Here is a 22,052-nt window from a genome sequence, read left to right as displayed (position 1 = left end):
CAAAATAGGTAGAATCGTCCCTGAACTCTTGGCAAAGGATCAAGTTTGTCCCTATACTTTTGTTTGGGCCAATTTAGTTCTCGAACTATGGCTCTCCACTTCAGTTACATCCTTTATCCAAACTGCAGTCAGCAACACCGTTAAATCATCTAACGCGCAATAGGAAAAGACTCATTTGTCCCTTCCTTCCAGCGCCCCTTCCCAAAGCCATTACAAATTGGAAGTCACTACATGATCTCGGATAATACAGATGCTATTATCGTGATTTTTCTATCCCCCGTGCAGTTGAAGCAGATTTAATCTCTGTAGTTGCATGGCCACTTGTAACATTGATGGTTGCTCTTGCACGGCCGCTTGTAACATTCACCGTGTTCGGCAGCAGCGGATTGGGCTGCTCTTGGCTGCAGCAGTAGCAGCGAGCAGCCAGCAGCAAGCAGCGATCCGAACGGCAAGAGCAGCCAGCAGCAGCCGGAAGCAGCCCAGTAGCAACCAGCCGAACACGGTGATTGATGGTTGCTCGGATAAGATGGAGGGGCACTGCGCCTGCTGTAGGAGGTGGGGTGGGGGGGTTACAGCGCCGCTGGAAGGGAGGGACAAACGAGTCTTTTCTTATTGCACGTCAAATAATTTAACAGCGCTGCTGATGGCAGTTTGGATGAAAGATGTAACTGAAGCGGAGAACCATAGTTGAGGACTAATTGACCCAGGAATTTGACCCATTGACAAAAATTCAAAGACGATTTTACCTATTTTGCCATTCATATATAAACTGTATCTAGAAAGGAGGTGAAAATAAGTGCACATTCTTGTTCCAACAAAGGAAATTTTGTTTCACCATTTGAACACTTTGCATTTACGTGAACAAGCACAATCGCCATGATTGTTGCTAATAAGCTTTCTTTTTACCTTAAAAAAAGTGTACGCACGTTCGTTATTTTACTTGCGGAAGAAACGCCTTAAGTTTTTTGGAAAGCTTTTGCTGAAAATACAGATATTGAATAGGCTCATCTTTTCTATTAAAACTATCAATATCTTGTGTAGATCTCACCTGATTTCTAACGAAGCGAATCACTATCATGTCGACACAGGACCCTGGAGGCACTCACATTTGGCAAAGGGTGCAAAACTGAAACATGTCGACAATAGCAAAACAATTATCAACAAAGAGCACATCATGCCACTTGCCAGGACATTCTTTCAAACGAAATTTATCACAAACTACCACATTGAAGAAAGACATTGACAGGAAAAGACAACCTACACATAGTCTTAAGTCAAACTTGGCAAACTTTGACCAAACTTATAGAAAAAAAAACATTTTCAATACCAATTTTGTTCCATTGGATCCACCATGAAGTATATGTTGATACTGCATAGGTTGGATAGTATAGTTGTTGCTATATTTTTTTATAGACTTGGTCAAAGTTAGTCAAATTTGACTTAGAACAAATCTAATACGACATGTTAATAAAAACAGAGAGAGTATAAACTACCTTTTTACACAAGAAAACAACGTTGGCCGGATTTGAGGAGGCAACAAGCATAACACAACACCAGAAGCAAGACAAAAGGGCGATGTCAAATCATTCAGAAGGACGCAGGATCTGTATACTCCGAAACATCATACAGCGGTGCAACTCCTGTGAAGTGTTGTGGTTTTCATTTTTCCATTCTGTTCTTAGGGGTGTTAGGGCTGTACAAGCAGATTAACTAAAACACGGCCTGGAAAAAGCACTGCACATATCCTTTTGGATCTGGTGCGTGCACAACGTCTATGTTAGCATCAGTTTGCTCGCGCCAGTAACTTGCCGAGCTGTTCATATAGATCATGCTGCTCCTCAACGGTGAGATTCCTTAGTATCTGCATTGAACAAAATGGTGTTTAACAGTTATATTTCTTTATTGCACAAGTGAATTGGAGTCGACATATAAACATGGCGAAGCCAAATTACCTGCTCCAGGATGGTCTCAACAGACAGGTCCTGTACCATCACAAATGATTGATAATAGATGTATGCAAAGACAGCCATGACCATCTGCAAGAAATCAGTTTGGAGTTTCTCAGAATATAACATGTAATAACGTAAAAGCACACGGAATGAAAAATGCAGATGAAGCCTCAACTGCAATCTAATATTGTAGACAATCAGCTTTTGCATTGCAAAGCATATACATAGAATAGAAAACACAGCTGAAGTCTGAACTGCATGTCTTGTTTAATTTGACATTGATAAGTGCACCATACAGAGAGAGACATAACTATATAGTTCACTCAAGATCAGATCATCAGAAACTATCAGCAAGCCTGAATTCACAGCAATTAAAACGCATATCTATGAGCAAGAATAAACGAGTCAAACATACGAAACAGATGCAGGTGTTCTCTTTGAATCAACATCTATTCACCACCAAATATGGAACAGAACATACATTTGATTTGACTACAAGATGCACAGTAGCAGAACTCATAAAATCACCACTAACAAATGTGTACATTTTAGAAACAAATCAAGTCCAAAATGCATACTTGGCAATCCATCCTATCTGTAAATCCACCATGGCCAGGTATGCTGTCCCCAAAATCCTAAAAAGTATGCACAGAAATCAGGATTAGATCTGGAGAATGAAATATCTTTCGAACCAGTGATTGCAAACAAAATACGCACCTTAAATTTGAATGCCCTCTTGAAGCCACTTGCAAAAAACCCCCCAAATGGTGCTATTATTGAAGCAAACCAGCCAAGAGCTAAGCCATGCCATTGAACAGGCATAATTGCAACTTCTCGCCAGGGAAACTGTAAAGTACAAATAAACTAATTGGAACTCTGACTAGAAGAGATGGAATGTTAGCTATTATCAATTGGAGAATCAAATATTCAAATTGCTTGCTCACCGATTGTGGCATCCATCCTGATAACCTATAACTTTCTGGTGTAAACATGGGACCTGGGTCGCAATGAAGCCATCCAGTTGACAAGTCCTACAGAGGGAGTAATGGAATAAGATAAAGCTTGGTGGCAGTACATTTCAAATGCATTGCAATGGGTGCTGCTCTATGAGAAAGGAGGTTTTTGCCACTGTCACAATTGCGCAATATCTTATTTGCCATCGGTGTTGCCTATGACATGTGGACCCAGGCCCTGCATGTCATTGAAAGAGCTAATGGCAAATAAGGGATTGAGAAATTTTGCAATGGCATGTGAAGAATTAATCCAAGGAACTATACCTTTCTTGGGCATGTCAACCACTGGAAATGGCCCATGAAATTAGCAAGCTGCCAAAACACCAAAAGTAAATAATGACATTAGATACATGATACATCTATAAAAACACTTAAATTTAAAAAGAATTAGAAAACATGTAGAAGAACAAGAAGTTCAAATGCACTTTGGTGAAGTCTCAAACACCACTACAACAAAATCAGCCCACAGATTCATTCATTCTAAGAGGACAATAGTTGCTCTCCAGAATACAAGGCTTGGAGCATTTTAATGACCATAAGTGTACATTTTTTGTGACTAATTTTGCAGAAAGTAGTTGCATTGTCGCACACGGGGGCACCAACCAAACAATCCCCACCATTTTTTAGCACATCCTTGGTACAAACTATAATGTATAATGTTACCAAAGGACAGGTGGATACTGAAAATTTTATGTCTGATTCAGTTGCTACTCCAGTTAATTAGGCATGTCCATATTTGTAGAAGGCCAACAAGAAAACAATTGAACAAAGATGGAGTATATGTACCACATAAATCAGTTACATGGCCATCAGTTAGCAATGGGAACCAACAATAATATACAAGGTCAGTGAGTATTTACTGACCACAAATGCAGAAAGCATGGTTGTCACTGATGCACCTATAAAGCCTTCCCATGTTTTCTTTGGAGAGAGCTTAATCAAGGGTGTTTTCCCAAAGAAGAATCCAAAGAAATATGCAGCAACATCATTGATAGCAATTAATGAAGCTGGTAGGAGGAACCTACAAAAGCATCTTTGTATCAGCCTTACATTAATCAATTAAGGCCCAGTTGAATGAGAGAATCTGAATCAGATTTCAAACAAAAAGTAATAATCCCCAAAGAAACCTCCCACATCCATACACAGCTTAGCTGCCAAAGCTTTATCAATACCACTCTGCATGCTATGCATAACTAAATAAAGATAAATGGAGTAGAGCACAAATCATTAGGTACAAAGATCTTAAAACAAAAAGGTACAAAAGTGAGTACAATTATTTTGCCTTTGTTTACCTAAGCTAAGTTGATGCTCCATAAAAGTGATGCGTGAAAGATTGGAAGAGTTACACAAAAAGAATAGCAGGTTTTCACTATTGTTTTGAATTCATACAGTTTTAAGAAAACTAATGTAATCACTAAACTATAGCTTGGTTCAAACACTCTTTGAATTGAACTTCATTAATGAATGAGCACTTTTTAAATCAGTAACTCTGCAGCTATCTCGCAAATTTTAAACCAACAACAAAATTTTACGAGAAAAATCACAAACACAAGCATAAAGTAGTAATTAGTAAAGCAAATAGGCTCATAAGCTGGTAATATATCCACACTGTTCAAACAGAGCACTGGCATCCATATCATATTATCAGATCAAAGCATCAGAACATGCTGTAAGATACAAACTTACCAGAATATTCCATCGAATATGTTTGCCACAGTGAAAGATGACTGCGCAAATACCATCAGAAGGATCATATGAGTCCATGCATACTGACTGAACTGGTATTTGTATGCCTTTTTCTTTAGCGTGACAATAAACCAGACAAAACCTGGATGATACATCAATTAATATGGTAGCAAGAAGCAAGCAAATTTTCAAAATTTACAAATGCATTTGCCATATCTATGTCAACAAAGGCACTTGTTAGTAAGTACAACTATCCAAATTGACAGTTAAGATTGATGTGCCATAAAAGCTTAAGTGCTCAACTACCGTCTACCAGACTAAAAGGTGCCAACATTGAGATTAAATTGCATTCTAGGTCACATCATAAACAACCTACCCAACCACCTTTACTCAATAACAAATATCAACTAAAACGAGCACCAACTTACTATGGAAAATTGAAGTTTATAAAGGAGAAGACTAATACAGTAAAACTCAAGCAATAATCCTCTGGGCTTCCTGAATAAGCCTCAATTGGAGAACAAAGGGGGGGGGGGGGGACAATTCGTCACCCTACAGTTCTAGGCAAATGAACCATTTTTTTCTTGACGACCTGAACACATAGGGTCTAACACCTGCCTATCCAAACACGCACTTAAATGTTGAAGGCCCCCCTATGTTGTAATTGACATGACCCTTATTTGGGAACACACAAAAAAGATGGTCACAGCTACCTGCTATGTAGAGGAAGTAGCAAATAAACATCTGATACTTGATGACCCCGCTCACCAGCTTGTACAGCAACTTATCTGAAGTGACAGTGTTGACAAGCTGCCGGCTAAGGAACCGGCCATATGTAAACAGCATTGCAGTAAAGAAAAAATGCCTGCAGCAACACAAAAAAAAAATTTGTAAACCTCGGCTCATCCTATTAATCAACCGACCATTTATCCTACCGCCACCTCACCAGTTCAGCATCCTAAATCCCGGGAGCTGCCGATCCTCGTTGGCCTTCCTAAGCAGGTTGAAGAGCTCCTTGGCCATGAATATTTGTATGACCACCACCATGGCCCAGATGTAGAGATGCCCCATGTATATCAAGAACACGAACCCAGCCATCATCCACAGCGAGGAGTAGGTCCGGACTAGCATCGACTTGTACTTGTTCTGGTCGTTCAAGAGCAGGTTGGCGCCATTGGACTTGTTCACGTCGCTGATAACCTAAACAACAAGGGAGGATGCGCAAAAGATTTCAAAGATCGCGACATGAGTCCACTACTCCTAGACCCAAGAACCAGAGGCATTGTCTGCATGGATTATGGACAGGTCGGAGGATCACCTCGCTGGAGCGCTTCCGGTGCCTGAGGCGGCCGCCGTGCGTCGGGCTCGGGGTGCCCGGCGTCGCGTCGCCGGCGCCGCTGTCCCTCTGCATTTCTCGGGCCCTGCAGCGATTCCTCCGAGCAAGCTTGGGTTAGTTGCCAAGAATTGGTGAGATCGATCTAGGACCGTATAGGAGGGTGGACGGATCTCCCCTCCGCGACGGTACAATGCCAGTAGAGGAGGAGGGGGTCGGCGACACTAGGAAATAGAGACTTGGATGTGAGGACTGAGGAGGACTGCGTTGTCGTATGCCGTCGCCGGCGATGAGGCGCGGCAAAATGGTGGCGGCGGTAGGAGAGAGACGCAGAAAGGGACAGGGAGCGCCGAACAGGAAACCCTGGGGTCCCTCTCCATTTTGTGGCTTGCCAGTTTTGCCCCTGATCAGGGAACAATTGAATTGATGGCACTTCAGTTGGCAGTTTGGCACGTTTGGAATTCGATGTATCTGTGGGTTGCTTGGTAGTTGGCTACCCGGGTCATTGGTCATTGCGACCAATTATTGTTGAGTTGGCAGAAATCACTAAAGGCATACAATATTGGATCATCAAAATCAACAGAGACACAAATAAAATGGCTGACAGGCTCGCAAAGCAGGCAAGACAGGCAACAATTTCTAGTTCTTGCCTTTTCTCTTGCGAAACAAATGTACATTCTACTCAATGTACTGTGCAAATTGCACTCCAAAACTTTAATTGGGGTATGTTTTGCCCCATATCTGTATTGTGCCTTTAAGTAATGGAATATATCTTTTTCAAAAAAAAATATTTTACCCTACTAAAATATGGCATATAGGCATGCTAAATTTACTTAATCAAAATCTGTGGAAGACGAGTATTAATTGGCACTTTTGTGCTCTTGTTAAGCAATGTGGTTTGATTGATCTCTGGTTATAGTGGCCCAGCTTACACTTGGACAAATAAACGTTTTACAACCAAACCAACCCAACATTTGAACATTGGATCGTTGTCTTGCCAATGCTGACTGGTGTCAAATTTTCCCTCACACTGTCGTTTATCACCGGCCGATGCTCTACAGTGACCATGCTCCCATTCTAGCTATCATGGAATCCAGCAATCCAAAACCTAGAAGGAGATTTAGATTTGCAAATTGGTGGCTTGCTGAAGTAGATTTCCATGAAACAGCTGCCCAAGCCTGGACTCAGACAGCTGCAGAGCCTTTTCACCTCCGTACTAAAATCCTTGCAGCCTCCCTTAAAACTTGGGCCAAGAAAAAGAAATCCCTAAACCAGCAGCTCACTGAGATTGAGCAAGAGCTTTTCCAAGTGCAGCAAGCTCCACCGCACCTCATTGACCATTCCAAAGAGGAGTCTCTAATACAACTCCACAACTCCATCCTAGACAAGCTTACATATTATTATAGACTACTTTCTAAGAAGCATTGGGCAACTCAGGGTGACAGGAATACAAGATTTTTTCAGCAAGCTTGCACCAGAAGAAGACAAAAGAATAAAATTCTTTTTATTGAAAATGGGTGCAACAACATGGTGTCAAACCCTGGTGACATTGCAAAGGAGTTCATTTAATATTTTTCAAACCTTTTCACTTCCACACTTCCAACACAAAATTTGGACTTTTCTCACGAAGGTACTATTATTAATGAATTCATCAATTCAATTCCTAGTCTTGATGAGTGCTTGCAGATTATTAAAAACATGAAGCTCAATGCATCTCCTGGGTCGGATGGTCTTAATGTGGCATTTTATCGAGCAGTCTGGTCTTGGATCAAAGAGGATGTACATAAACTTGTCACCGATTTCTACATCTCATGTGAGTTTCCAGATCCCATAAACACTACTGAGATTGTGCTTATTCCTAAGAAGGCAAATGCAAAACATGTGACTGATTACAGGCCAATTAGTCTCACAAATGTAGCTTATCGCATCATTGCAAAATCTTTAGCGAATCGACTCAAAGAGGAGCTGCCTGATTATATCCACCATTCTCAGCATGCTTCATTAAAGGAAGGAGAATTATTGATAACATCATTATTGCCTAAGAGATGATCCATTCTTTTAATTTGAAATCTTTTCACCAACAAGCTTTCATGCTAAAAATTGACTTGGCCAAAGCTTTTGATAGAATTGAGTGGTCTTTTGTCCTCGATGCCCTGCGACGTAAAGGATATCATGGTCATTTCATAAAGTTGATCCATGTATGCATGTCCACAGCCTCCTTTTCTGTCAACGTCAATAGACAGTCCTATGGGAAGATCTCGGCTACTTGGGGTATCAGACAAGGCTGCCCACTCTCACCATACTTGTTTGTCATTGCTATTAATGAACTATATCTGAGACTTCAGCAGGCTTTGGACGATGCTTCACTCACAGGTGTTACATTGGGTCCGGGTTGTCCACCAATTCATTCCATTCTTTTTGAAGATGACCTGATAATTTGTGGCGAGGCGAACATGCAGCAAGTACATACCATTAATCACATTCTGCAATCTTTCTGTTCAATGTCAGGTCAGACTCCAAGTTGGGCAAAATCCTCGATTATTTTTAGCAAAAAGGTTAGGCCTCAAGTCAAAGCTCAAATCAAGTCTGTGTTCCCTGTTGATGATTTAAAATCAAACACAATGCATTTGGGCCATCCTTTCCTCATCTCTCACAGGGACAAGAGAGCTTATGAGTTCATTTACAATAAATTCAAAACGAAGCTTACACTCACAAAAGCAAACACTCTCAATCATGCTGGCAGGCTAACTCTCATTCAATCTGTTTTTGCCTCAATTCTCATATATTACATGGCTAACATTCTGTTCACTAAGAAGTTCTTAGCAAAAATCACAATGATTATCTGCACCTTTTGGTGGCAAGGTGTTCAAAATGATAAGGAAAAGAAACCCATCCACTATAGATCTTGGGACTCCATTTGTAAGCCAAAGAAGGAAGGAGGTCTAGGGATAAAAAATCTTGAACTTGTCAACAAAGGTATGCTCATCAACACTGCTTGGCGCTTGGTCCATAATTCAGATTCTTTTGTTGCAAAGATAATCAAATCTAAGTATTATCCTCATGCTTATTTATGAACTGCTGCTACTTACATTCGTAAATCAACCTTTTGGAGTTCCATTCTTATTATTAGGCATCATCTTGAACAGAATATCACCATCCAATTCATTGATGGCAACACCTCTATTTGGAATCAGCCTTGGAGTCCTTTTTGGAGGCAAATGCATGAAAGACTAAACCTTAAGCAAACAGTTTATCAAATACCAGAAAGAGTTTCTGATCTGTGCATGCCAAACACGAAAACTTGGGATTCTGATAAAATTATCACCATTTTTGGGCAACAAACTTGGGATGCCCTTGTGCATGTTCCTATCATTGCAGGTACAGGACCGGATATTTTATGCTGGAAGCTAATATCTAATGGGCAATGTACTTCCAAGAGTGCTTACAAGATGCTTGCAATTGATGAGGCAGCGATTTCACCACCCACTAATATTCCCATGCAGGTTCTACAAATCCTACGCCAAGTATGGGCTGACAAAACAATCCAACCTCGAATTAAAACATTTGCTTGGAGGTTGCTTAGATTAGCTTTAGGAACAGCAAGTAGGATTCGTAGAATAATTCCTAAGATCAATGAAACTTGCTCACGTTGTGGAGGTGTAGAAAATGAGGTTCACTTGTTTTTTGAGTGCAGTTATGCTAGGGCAGTGTGGTTTACTTCTATGATAGGAATTCGAACCCATACTCTGCCTTCTTCAAGTCATGGAGTTCACATGCAGATTATGACAATATTGCAACAAGGACCATCACAGGCAACTGCAGGTATGATTTTTTCCATCATGTGGTGCCTTTGGAAGTCTCGTAATGATCACAGGTTCAACAACATTCATTGGTCGCCTGCAAGAGTGCTCCATGAGGCCAAAGCTATAGATATGTCTTACAGCTTGGCTATGGAAGAAGATATGAATCCTCCTGATCCTGTAATGCAGGCCCGTCACCAACACCTAAGTTCACAAGGTACAATTTACAGAGCTGATCCAATGCAGGTACATGATGGTCCAAGAGTGTTCTGTGATGCTTCAGTATGTGTGCAACAGCCCCCACATCATAACCAAACTGGGATTGGAGTCTTCATACTTTCTTCCCCAAGGCATAGTCTATCCTCTGGATACTTTTTTCAGGTTGCAATTCCACACATCATGGAGCCATTGGAAGCAGAAGGTTGGGCACTGCTACTAGGTGCAAGGCTTGCTGCTGCACTGAACTTGCAGGTGGTGAACTTCCTCACAGACAATGAAATACTTGCCGATGCAGCTAAAAGGAGATCATCGCGCCAATACCCGGGTCATTGGTCATTGCGACCAATTATTGCTGAGTTCGCAGAAATCACTGAAGGCATGCAACATTCGATCATCAAGATCAACAGAGACATAAACAAGATGGCTGACAGGCTCGCAAAGCAGGCAAGAAAGGCAACAATTTCTAGTTCTTGCCTTTTCTCTTGCGAAGCAAATGTACATTCTACTCAATGTACTGTGCAAACTGCAGTCCAAAACTTTGATTGGGGCATGTTTTGCCCCATATCTGTACTGTGCCTTTAAGTAATGGAATATATCTTTTTCAAAAAAAATTATTTTACCCTACTAAAATATGGCATATAGGCATGCTAAATTTACTTAATCAAAATCTGGGGAAGACGAGTATTAATTGGATGTTAGAATATGATAACTAAAATTTTGGCCATCAATTAGTTTGATAGGATAATACAAATATCATATGAGGAAGTGTGGCAGGAACCGTCGAAATGCAATGTATATGAGTTGAATATTGCCAAATTGCCAACAAACTTGCGCGCGCTATTTTTTTTAATTCAAACAAACTGGAACTAAAATTTATAGACTTGCATATTTTTATTCAAGGCAAAATTTGGAACCAACCAAGCAGGTCTTGAATCAAAATTTGAGGCTACAATTCTTGATTACTTTCGAGAATGTTCATTCGTGTTTCTGGTGTTACACAAATATTTGGTTGAGGCCCTATGGAAGTGTTCGCTTTAGCTTTTTCCTTAGCCTCGACAGCGTCTGTACCATGTTGTAGTAGTTATTGTTAGAAGCGACGGCGAATAAACATAAAGAACAACAAGATCAATCACAGGAGACACGAGGATTTAACGTGAAAAACCCCCTCCAATGTGGAATGGAAAAAACCATGGGCGCCAGCCAGCAAATCTTCACTATATCGGATATGTGTTTACAATGCCTAACGGTGGCTTACAAGAGGAATAATGCAATGAGGAGCAAAACCGGACCACAGAGGGCTTCGCCCCCCCCCCCCCACCCCACCCCACCCCAAGCGTCCCTGGCGCGGGCCTTTCACTTCGCTCCGTCGAAAGTCGGCATTTTCTTGTGCAATAAATTTGGATCACAATATAACAGCTATGTGCCTGCTTATGCAATTATCTGCTGCAATTTTCGGAGCAGCAACTACAGCCTAACTGCAAATAGCATTGTCGAATAAGCTGATAGGATTAATAGAGAAAATTGTAAAAATAGTAGTTTCTAGGCATTTTTTAGGTAGTTCTTTGGAATAAAGGATTGGCCATACAAACACCACATGGAATGGATCAATCCATGAAATTTTAGAGAAAATCTAATGTAAAGTCCAACTTTTTGAAAAAAAAATCTTTGTGTCTCTCTCCTACGATTCCCGGGCGGGTGGTGCCCTGTGTTTCATGCAAACACTCTATTAGAAACGTTCCTTTGTTCTCAAACGCGTAGGATTTCAAGTGGCATACAACTCAATTTCGGTGTGTTTTTATTCCTGTATTTTGGTAATCTTGCGTTTCAAAGAGGTACGTACTAAGATCATTCTTAGTGCAAGATTGTGTTACATGGTTTTAAAGAGTGTCATGTCATCCAACGATATTTGAATTGATGAATGAAAAAGATCTCTCAATTAAGCTAGCTATCATTTCAGTGTTTTATCTAAGAGCAAGTATAGTAGTTAGCAGGGAGCCAGCGCAGAGTCCTATGCGGAGAGAGAGAAAGCACGGGTGGACAACTCGCGAAACGGCGTCTCCCAGCGCATGCGTTTGCTGAGCTCCTATTCGCTAGCGTTTGCTGCTGGGCATTAAAAGTTGATAGGGCCCGCCACCACCCCGCCTTCCTTGTAGCCGACAGTCGGCGGGCTTATTAGCCTTGCTCTAAAGTGATCTATGAGACTTGTTGAAAGGAGTGGAAATAAAACTCATCCTCTCAGTAGAAGTTTCACTTGGTTTCAATTCCAACGTTTTGGAAATGGTGAGCACCAGTTTTAATAAAACCACTCACGTCTCTCTCGTCATAAATACTTTGACATGTTACCATAGTTAACGGGGCACGCATCTCACTTAATTGAATCAGAAATGATTTTTTATGAAATTACCATTAAAAATAGTCTAAGTGCGAAAGTACCACCTCACTTAATTTGATATTGCAGACGCATGGAAGCGGGTACAAATTTAAAACTGAAGACTTACAGCGTAGATGCCTACACCCAAACAACAAAGAGGTAGCTTACAAGATGAAAGCTAAGGGAAAAGAAAGTGGGACGTAAAGCTACTATACATTTAGGGTAGAGGCAAGGCTAACGATGTAGATGATATACTAGGTTCGTGCCCGTGCGTTGCAACGGGCAAAATAAATAACCCCAACAAATCATATTATACAAGAGCCTAACATATAAAAGCACACTTTTATAATTCTCAATCAATCTAAGTGATATATAAATGCACATTTTTATAATTCTCATAGTATTTTTTACAATCAAACTCTACCATTATTGAGTGAATTGGTACGTGGTTTTGAAGCTAGGATGGTGAATTTTGAGCAAGTACTTCCCTTGAGTCCATGATAATTCAAGAATAATAATAGTAAAACAAATTTGGGGGTAAATGTAAGATTAGAATCTATTATTTTACAGTAAACAAAATTGACCTAAAATTTATCCCCTTCTATACGAGTAAAATGTATATCATCACAGTATACAAATGTGAGAAATGTCACCAGCTAACTGTGAGGATAACTGGAGCCTTATAAACATCTTAATGCTATAAGCATCTGGACAACCAATTAGGTGACGTGCCTTCGAATCAAAATAGAAACATTTGGGTTGCCTTTTCATTTCATTCTAATTGAGTAAATGATTAACCATATCTGTACACCTGATCACTGAAAACCATGCACTATTCGAGAAATCAAGCATTCCAACTGCTGGGACTTGGGTTGATCTACAGATTCCAATGTACGATTTGTTGAGCTGAAAAAAGGTATGTATAGGTAGGTTAGAATCATACAAGCGCATGGAGTAAGTGTTACCTCTCCTAGGCTAGTAGACTTTTTCTTACAATGATGGAAAGTATTTGCCAATGCACACAGTACCATCTGTCCGATTTCACACATAAGAATGAGATGTAGAAATGCAGTAGACTACAACTAACATAACAGGAGGAAGCAAAAGAAGAAACAAAGTTATGAAGGCTTCTAAAGAATTATGACCTTACCTGTTGGTGTTGGGGAAGACACAGTATACTATCTACTGCTGCACTTGAATACCTTCGACAAGGTTATATCCATATGGTCGAATGACACCTGTAAATAAAAATGTTAGGCCTCCGATGCTAAGATGATTAGGCACTAAATAAAATCGTGTCAAATAATTTGGACATGACCATGAGAAAGTAAATTTCACTGTGGGAAACTATTATACCAGTATAAGTAAATTTATACAGATTATTTAGTAGAAGATAAAGAAACAATCAACAACATTGAAGCCTAATGATGGTCATAATTCAAATTACTTTCAATCGAAGTACAAGACCATATAGATCATATAGATGGACAATGACAATTTTGTGACAAAAGCCGGCACCTCAAATTAGATTGTTATAGTTACGAACTATCAATCTGATTTTATGACATGTCTACATAGAAATTACTTATCAATTCATCTTGATCTGTGACAAGCAAAACTTACTCTAAGGCTCGCATTGCTGAGACAAGAAATCTTAAACAATCACCATTGATTTGACATAAACAAGAATTTATGGATTTGTTACCCCTATGAACCATGCACATGGATTCCCAGAGCTCTGAATCTGCACCATCCTAGCATGAAATGCTCAAGGCGTTGGGGGACTGTGCACCGGGCTCCCTCTACCTCATGAAGAAGCTTCAGGCTACTGCTGAACCCAGGAATGGTAGTCCCTCAGCAACTGCTCCCCCAGGACACGGACAAGCCTGTCCAGCAGGCCTTGCATCAATCTGAAATAAAATTCAGTGCAAGTGTCAGATTGAAGTAAGACAACATAATTTGAGATGTGTTATGTTGTCTACTCGGTGGAGCATCTAGGCAGGGTCTTTCAAATAAAACACAGGAGGAAAGGAAGAGCTGGGATCAGAGAAGTTTTCGCATGGCAAGACCAATCGGTGGATCAGACAACGATCGCACGCACGTACCCTGCACGACAGCATCTCGACGGTGCAGTCGGTGCTCGTCAGGGCGACGCGGAGCTCGAGCACCGGCGTGACCTCGAAGCCCAGAACCTGATGCAGCAGAGCACGGGCCCAGCACCCCCTACCCCCCTCCCCCCACCCCCCTCTCGAGCGCGCCGGTGTTGAGGAGGGACTCCACAATGTCAGGGTGCCGCACGAACTCGCCGACGTCACCGCCAGAGACAATGGCCGGGAGCTGGACCCTTTCCTGCCGCTTCGCCGACCGCCACGCCCACCGTCCTTGCCCCCTCCTGGACGCGACCTGGCCTGCCTCGCATCACCCTTGCTGCCACCATCAGCCTCGGCGTTGCTGCAGATCTAGGAGGTTTGCAACGCCAGTTCGGAGGAGAACGCGACGACGATGGCGAGGGGGCGAGCCCGCCTGAGGGTTTGCAGCACCATTTTAAGCCCACCTCAAATTGCTCGAATGACGGAATGAGCAGTATGTGTTCCTGGCAAGCTTCCTTCTGACGGTATCGAAGTCCATTGGGTGCTCAATCACATCATGATAATTAGGCGACTGTGTCAATCAACAATAACATCATCAACACTCAGTAACTCCAGCAAGCACAGCTAATGAACAAGAACAAGGGATCTCACCTCCTCCGGATCCACTGGCTAAGCAAACACTCCGCATGTATCCTTTCTGCGGAATCAAACAGTGGCAAAAAGAAGACAAAATTGAGCTCATCAAAACTCAATGCAACAAATCCCATTTTGGGTCGAATGGAAAGATGTGAAGCACGAACTTTTGCAGCTTCTCTAGAATCATCTCCAACGCCTTCTGGTCCGGCGGTGGAGTCGTCCTCGCAGTCCCTAAATCTAGCAAACACAGAAATAAATCAAAACTTTCACACAAAAAGGTGCTCAAAAATCAGTCGCATTATCAAACAAGCTGAGGTAGAGCGACGAGCAAGCAAATCGGACCTGGCACTGAGATCCACTTCGTCCGTGGTGCGCTCGCTGGGTCGCTTCTAATACCACCACCAATCTGCAAGACGAGGAGATATGGTGTTAATAAGCATTTGCGCCTGGCTCCGGTGGGTTGGCCGGCTGGCCGACCGTTGCAGTCATGGACGCCTAACAACGGTCACGTACCAGGGGCCGCGGTACAGGGGGCGACGTCTCAGAGGGATCGGAGGAGGCGGGGGCGACGGCGACGGTGGCCCCGACGGCTTGGAGGAGGCGGGCGGGGATCGACAGGCTGACGTGCAGTAGAGGGCGACACAACTATGGATGTGGGCAATCGGAGGGGGATGACCGGTAGGCGCCGGATCTGGGGGCGGCGACGGCGACGGCGACGGCTCTGCTTGACTTCCCGTGTGGAGAGAGAGGGAAGGATAAAAGGAGGAGGAAGTGGCGCGCGGGACGCAGGCCACGATGCAGGCGACGACGGGCACAGGTCGACGGCCAGGGAGAGAGGGCCGACTGCGGCGGCTGGGCGAGGGGGCGACCATGTAGACGAAAAAAAGTCACGCTTAAGCCTCTTTTTAGTAGTATATACTAGGTGAGTGCCCGTGCTACGGGCAATAATGCGTTGCTACGGACAACAAAAATATTACCAATTTATATATTAATTTATAATTCAATTTTATAAAACTTCATCAAAATTCAACTACAGTGGTAAAAGTTTACTCAAAGTAATGTATAGCATGAGTAGCATGATGTTGGTCTTAGCAACATGATATTATAAGGCTAATTTAGACTTGAAAGAATCATTCCAGTGCTATGAGTGAACAAAAGTAAACCCAAACCAATATTCTACACGTCCAAAAAATATTGCATTCAATGAAATCAAAATATCCATAATGGATTAAGAATTCATCTAGACAAAATCACAGTATCCATAATCTCATAAGCATAGTTTGAATATTTTATCTCATATATCTAATTCAAATGTCTTTTCCTGTGATGCGGCTTAGGCACTTCTTAACACAATCAGGAAGTATTTTCCGATATGAGTTTCCATCGAACGCTAGCGCGTCAATCACAAAATTCCTCTTCAGTGCTTGTCCATCCTGGAGTTAAGATTGTGTATACATAAGCATAAAGTTGTGCTGAAATGAATCATGAACGTAGAAAAACATAATATACGCACCACACATATTGGTGTAGTCATCACATGCTTCTAGGCAGCCATATATTGCAGAACTATGTAGCCAGTTAAACACCTGTGCTTGAATGCTCTGTGAATACATGTGACAGAGTCATAACCCGTCTTTATCCTCGATAATACCATCTGTACTTTTAGCTTTCCACGTGAAAATGTTCTGACTCCATTTTTGGTCATATACTCTCATAGCACTCATATACTTTATACCCAGATCTAGGATTGCACGCGCATACTTCTTGTATGGCATATCTTTGCACCATTCTGGAGTTGAGGTCGGGTCAATCCAGGTAAATTTTTTATCCTTATGGTCAAGCACAAATAGCATAAATTTTGTAGATTTTACCCATGGCATAAGAAACTGCATAAAAAAAATTTATATTATTATATATATATATATATATATATATATATATATATATATATATATATATATGTGTGCGTGCGTGCGTGTGTGTGTGTGAAATTTTTATATGTTCATGAGTAGAAACAAGCTTACATATGATTTGAGGGATAAATTGAGGATTTTCCATGGCGATGGATTCTGGGTGTAGATTGTTTTCCCAGAAATCTTTTAATCTTCTCTTGTAATCTCGATTACGTTCCGCACCAGTCTTCGTTTGCTTCTTCGATTGGTTTTTCTCATGGTCTAATTCACGACGACGTTTATTTATTCTGACCCGTTGATCGTCTGTTAAGGTTCGTGTCTTACGGGACTTTACACTCACACTTGAGGTATCCGCACATGCAGGCAAGTGTGTATAGCCAACTACTGTAAATAAATTATTAAGATCACACCATCAGACGTTTGCAATCATCATTCATACTTAATAAACACAACTTAGCATTTAATTACGGTGTAAAAAATTATTTTACCAACACAAACAAGCCAGCAGTATAAAATTTAATATTAAAAACGTATACAATATACAAAATGAAGAATTTGGACAGGTAGTTGCACATTATATATCCCAATCATTTGATCAAAACCAAAGATTTCACGCACCTGGTGGTACATCTGTATATGCGTAAGAGAGATTAGACTCCACCATGCCCACCGGGGTCGAATCTGATTAAGAATCACTACCACTATAAGTCGAACCAATAAAATGTGAACGGCATGAAAAATGATGGGTGCATATTACCGGCGGGATGCTCAACGATAGGAGTGCTGGTGATGGGTGCATCATTTTCGTCATCTACAGCAAACAAGTTAGTGCTTGTTCATCAGCTGGGCATGTACATCACAGCATATGAAAACATATATAGCATACCAGTGGGGGGATGCTCGTTGGTTGGCGCAGTACACGAGACACATTCTATATATTGTTCAGCAGCACCATCATTGAAATTTAAATCTGCAGTGGATCTCACCAGGGTTCAGATGACAACATAACTTAAATGGTGATTCTATTATGAAAAGTACCATAGTAGTCTGCACGGGTTCAGTTGGACACGTGCACCACAAAAAACTAATTTCTAATCATTTCTGAACTAATAAACAAAACTATTATGCATTTCATTCAAGTGAAGACATATAGTTCAATTCACTCAATGTTGAGCATAAGAACTGCATGACAGGCAAATTACCATTAGTGGGCAGAAACTGGACAGTGCCTGAGATGTGTGCATGTTCTTCAGCAGCACTGTCCTTGAAATTTAAATCTGCAGTGGATCTCACCGGGATTCAGATGACAACATAACTTAAATGGTGATTCTATTATGAAAAGCACCATAGTAGTCTACACAGGATCAGTTGGACACGTCCACCAGCAAAAATTATTATGCATTCCATTCACATTGATGTTAAGCATAAGAACTGCATGATAGGCAAGTCAGAGTATGTTCATCAGAAGGACACACACCTGATGAAATTTTTGCGCCCTTGGTTACATCTTTCTTCATCCGATAAGCTTCACGCATCTTCTTGTTCGTTTCAAGCCTTTTATCATTTGAATTCAAGTCACTCAGGGCCCTGTCACTTTCTCGTCTCAGGCCAGAAATTCCTAAAGACAGTTAAAATGAGTTTGTTATCCATAGATGTAGAATGCCGACCAAGAAATGAAAAAAAAATACCTGTTGGATGTTTGGCTATATTAGTATCAGCATTACTCGATTTGAAAACATGTATGTTACAACCTGCCGTAGATTTAAAAGAAGATTCAGATGAGGAAAAGGTCAGGGAAACAACAATTAAGCACAAGATCAAAGCGTCAGTTTGGATCCAACAGGGTTAAACCTAGCTCATTTTCCTTGTTTGCATAGCTCTTTTTCCATCTGTATGCCTCACGACGCTTCCTGTTCTTTTCCTCTCTTTGCTCATCTGTCATTGCGGCACAACGGGCTCGTTGCCGGCTTGCCGCTCTCTTCGAAGTTCAAGAGCATCAACGGGGAGACCAGGACCTTATCCAGTGGTATTTCGTGAGACGTGTACTTGGAACGGATACTTAATAAAGATATAAAGATAAAAATAATATGATAAAGGGAAAGAAAAAAATTAGTACCTTTCTTATTGTTGGGAGGACCTATTGCATTTACAGGTTTACCAATCAGAACGATACAGGTTCAGCTCTCCCAGGCTGAACAAAAGTTCTAACTATCCCAGGCTGAACACACCTTCTGACGACTCATGAGTTGTGGCTGGGCAGTATTTGAGCAGTCCCCTGATCACATCTACCAATAATTAAACCCTTGGTAGTTCAACTATTAGTAATTCAAGTACTTAAAACTTTGAAATAAATACTAACCGCAACATAAATAGGACAATTTTTTTTAACCTACAACTATCTCAAGGGAAGCTGCCCACGGGTGAAAATTCAGCTGATGTTCAGCCTGAGTTATTTGAGGAGAAAAATCAGTCAATTCAAATTGTTGAAATAAATACTAAACATCTATCTGAATAGGACAATTTTTTTTAACCAGCAACTATCTCAAGGGAAGCTGCCTACTGGTGAAAATTCAGCTGATGTTCAGCCTGAGTTATTTGAGGAGAAAAATCAGTCAATTCAAATTGTTGAATTGAAAGCTGATGAATTATATGAACGTCTGATCTGCATTACATTTGCATACTGTTTCCTCATCTAGATACTGCTGTTTTCTATGCTACACCTACCAGCTCCTAATGTGGTGCTTCGGTTTTCAGTTTTTAAGCACCTTCAAAGTACTACGTGTGGGCATCAGGGAAGTTAGAAGGTGCAAGGGAACTGAGTTTGGCTAGTTGAAATATATGGAGCACTGTTTTATTTGGTGCAGACACACTTGCTTGGATTTGGGAAGGAACTGAACCTGATATTCTGTTGGGCACTCACCGGGGACGGCGACGGAGCCTGCGCGGATGAACGCGACGGCGACGGAGACGGCGACAGTGATGGCGAGGTCCTGGGGGAGGCGACGACGGATCCCCATCGGAGACGGCGCGGACGAACTGGACGGCGAAGGCGACGGTGATGGAGAGGTCCCGGGGGGAGGCGACGACGGATGTCCCCGGAGCCCGCGCGGACGAACTCGACGGCGGCGGCAGATGGAGAGGTCCCGGGGGGAGGCGACGACGGATGTCCTCGGAGCCCGCGCGGTCGAACTCGACGGCGGCGGCGGCGGCGGCGTGCGGGCGGGGAGCACGGCGAGATTGGATCAGGCGCAGACTGCAGGCGCGGTGGCGTGCGGGGGGCGCGGCGAGATTGGATCGGTGGGGGAGAGGTTCGGGCGCAGACTGTAGGCGGCGTGCGGGGTGCGCGGCGTGCGGGAGATGTGGCGTGTAGGAGGTGCGCGGCGTGCGGGGCGCGTCGTGCGGGAGAGATTAGCAGGGGGCGAGTCTGGAACAGAGGACAGGATCGCAGGCGAAGCTTGGGAAGGAAGGATGTGCACAAATAAACGTCACATTTAGCCTCTTTTTAGTAGTACAGATTGAGATAGAAAAGAGATAGAGATTTAAACCTCCAAAAAGACCGTGGCCCTGTTTGTTTGAGTAGCACAACTACGGCACACGATTTCCGAAAAAAAAATCTTACATGCATGGAGTACTAAACGAAGTTTATTTGCAAAACCTTTTCACAGATGTGTGTAACTTTTCGAGACGAATCTAATAACGGTAATTAATCGATGATTGGCTACAGTGATGCTACAATAACTGTCCTCTAATCACGCGGTTAAAAGCCTCATTAGGTTCGTCTCGCGAAGCCGCGCAGGGTTGTGGAGTTAGTTTTGTAAATTGCCTTTATTTAGTACCCTTAATTATTGGTCAAATTTTTTATGCTACTCGTACTACTGAAAACCAAACAGTCCCCATAATACTCACTGTTTAAGTTAGGACTAGTGATGCATCTCCGTACTATTCTTTTGCTTCTACTCTTAGGATGGAGATGTGGAGGTCGGAGGAATAACCGAATAAGGTCATCTATTTTTTCAAAAATAAGGCCATCTATGCTTGGTGACCATTTTTTTTTGCACTTGGAACACTGTTGGAGAAATGGTTATTAGTGCCGGTCACATGACGTGTTAAATGGCCGGCACTAACGTGACAACACGTTAGTAACGGCTACTCTGACTGGCACCAATGTGCGCGGCCACGCGGGATCCCAGGCATCCTCTTTAGTGCTGGCTGGTATCACTGGCCGGCACTAAATGTTTTTCTCTTTTTTTCTTTTCTTTTTGATTTTATACATATTGCTATGCGTATTTGTGTCGTATTAGGACCGTATTGCAGACTAATATTAGGACCGTATTAGTACCGTATTGCACATTAATATTAGAACTGTATTAGTAACATATTGCATACTAATATTAGGATCGCATCACACTAATATAATATTACATATATATATATAATATATGTCTATACATATATAGTTCATATATGGAACACTTAGGAGTTCAAAAGTACTTGAGATATTACAAATTATTAAGCATCAACTATAGTAACTATCAGTTTCCTTGTCAGATCTTCTTTAGCGACGCTTATACGGAGATTGCCATGAAATTCGCCTTTAGGATTTATGACTTCATCGAGCAGGAATCCGCACATAGCTTCTTGAATTGCCCTGACCCGAGCCATTTCTATGAGTTCTTCTTTCATCCACCAACGCTGTCACATTTTCAGATAAAAACATGAGAATAAAAAATAATGAATTAAAATAATGAGCAGATATGATTGTGCTCACGTACATTGAATGCCTCCAGTGTCATTTGCCCTTTTTCACTTGCAAATGTGTTGATCCACTCGCATACGTAGTATCCACATAAATTATTTCCTTGCTCCTGTCTCCAACACTATAGGCAAATGTGGGTTACGATATAGAATTTTCCTGATGTTTATTACGAATGACACTAGTAGCGAGAATATATTCATACCGAAAAATTAGTCACCCAACGAAGAGGCTCGATTTCACCTATGGGCAAGCCTATGTGTTTGCGGAGGTAGCGACTCCATGCAGT

The 22,052-nt window shown here is 41.8% G+C and overlaps 2 protein-coding genes across 17 annotated transcripts; both read right to left on the bottom strand.

The window, feature by feature from the left end:
- Window positions 1-1,556: 1,556 nt before the first annotated feature.
- LOC120675665 (phosphatidate cytidylyltransferase 1-like) lies at window positions 1,557-6,356 on the bottom strand. The gene is made up of 11 exons (XM_039956872.1): window positions 5,967-6,356; window positions 5,595-5,848; window positions 5,362-5,513; window positions 4,649-4,790; window positions 3,827-3,983; window positions 3,227-3,274; window positions 2,894-2,980; window positions 2,667-2,795; window positions 2,528-2,584; window positions 1,953-2,036; window positions 1,557-1,861 (listed from the first exon to the last, which is right to left on the bottom strand). The coding sequence occupies exons 1-11, from the start codon at window positions 6,057-6,059 to the stop codon at window positions 1,784-1,786; spliced, it is 1,281 nt and encodes a 426-aa protein (XP_039812806.1). The 5' UTR covers window positions 6,060-6,356; the 3' UTR covers window positions 1,557-1,783.
- A 6,553-nt stretch (window positions 6,357-12,909) lies between these two features.
- LOC120675615 lies at window positions 12,910-20,436 on the bottom strand. 16 transcript variants are annotated; one of them, XR_005675411.1, is made up of 19 exons: window positions 19,931-20,430; window positions 19,370-19,454; window positions 18,862-19,285; window positions 18,488-18,761; window positions 18,213-18,287; window positions 17,897-17,980; window positions 17,768-17,821; window positions 17,629-17,691; window positions 17,122-17,394; window positions 16,611-16,983; window positions 15,611-16,530; window positions 15,440-15,503; window positions 15,262-15,334; window positions 15,113-15,158; window positions 14,477-15,032; window positions 14,077-14,281; window positions 13,522-13,609; window positions 13,337-13,402; window positions 12,910-13,277 (listed from the first exon to the last, which is right to left on the bottom strand). XR_005675411.1 is itself a non-coding variant. In XM_039956822.1 (11 exons), the coding sequence occupies exons 2-10, from the start codon at window positions 18,950-18,952 to the stop codon at window positions 16,934-16,936; spliced, it is 894 nt and encodes a 297-aa protein (XP_039812756.1). In that variant the 5' UTR covers window positions 18,953-19,025; window positions 19,127-20,411; the 3' UTR covers window positions 16,212-16,530; window positions 16,611-16,933. The 16 variants fall into 16 exon arrangements, 1 of the variants encoding a protein (XP_039812756.1); XR_005675405.1 differs by having other exon boundaries at window positions 18,862-19,596; window positions 19,931-20,431; XR_005675406.1 differs by having other exon boundaries at window positions 18,862-19,454; window positions 19,931-20,431.
- Window positions 20,437-22,052: the final 1,616 nt, after the last annotated feature.

The sequence above is a fragment of the Panicum virgatum genome, chromosome 2K, assembly GCF_016808335.1.
Source record: "Panicum virgatum strain AP13 chromosome 2K, P.virgatum_v5, whole genome shotgun sequence".
Taxonomy (NCBI): Eukaryota; Viridiplantae; Streptophyta; class Magnoliopsida; order Poales; family Poaceae; genus Panicum; species Panicum virgatum.
Note: the sequence above shows the minus strand (reverse complement) of the source record. Positions and strands in the feature narration are given on the sequence as shown.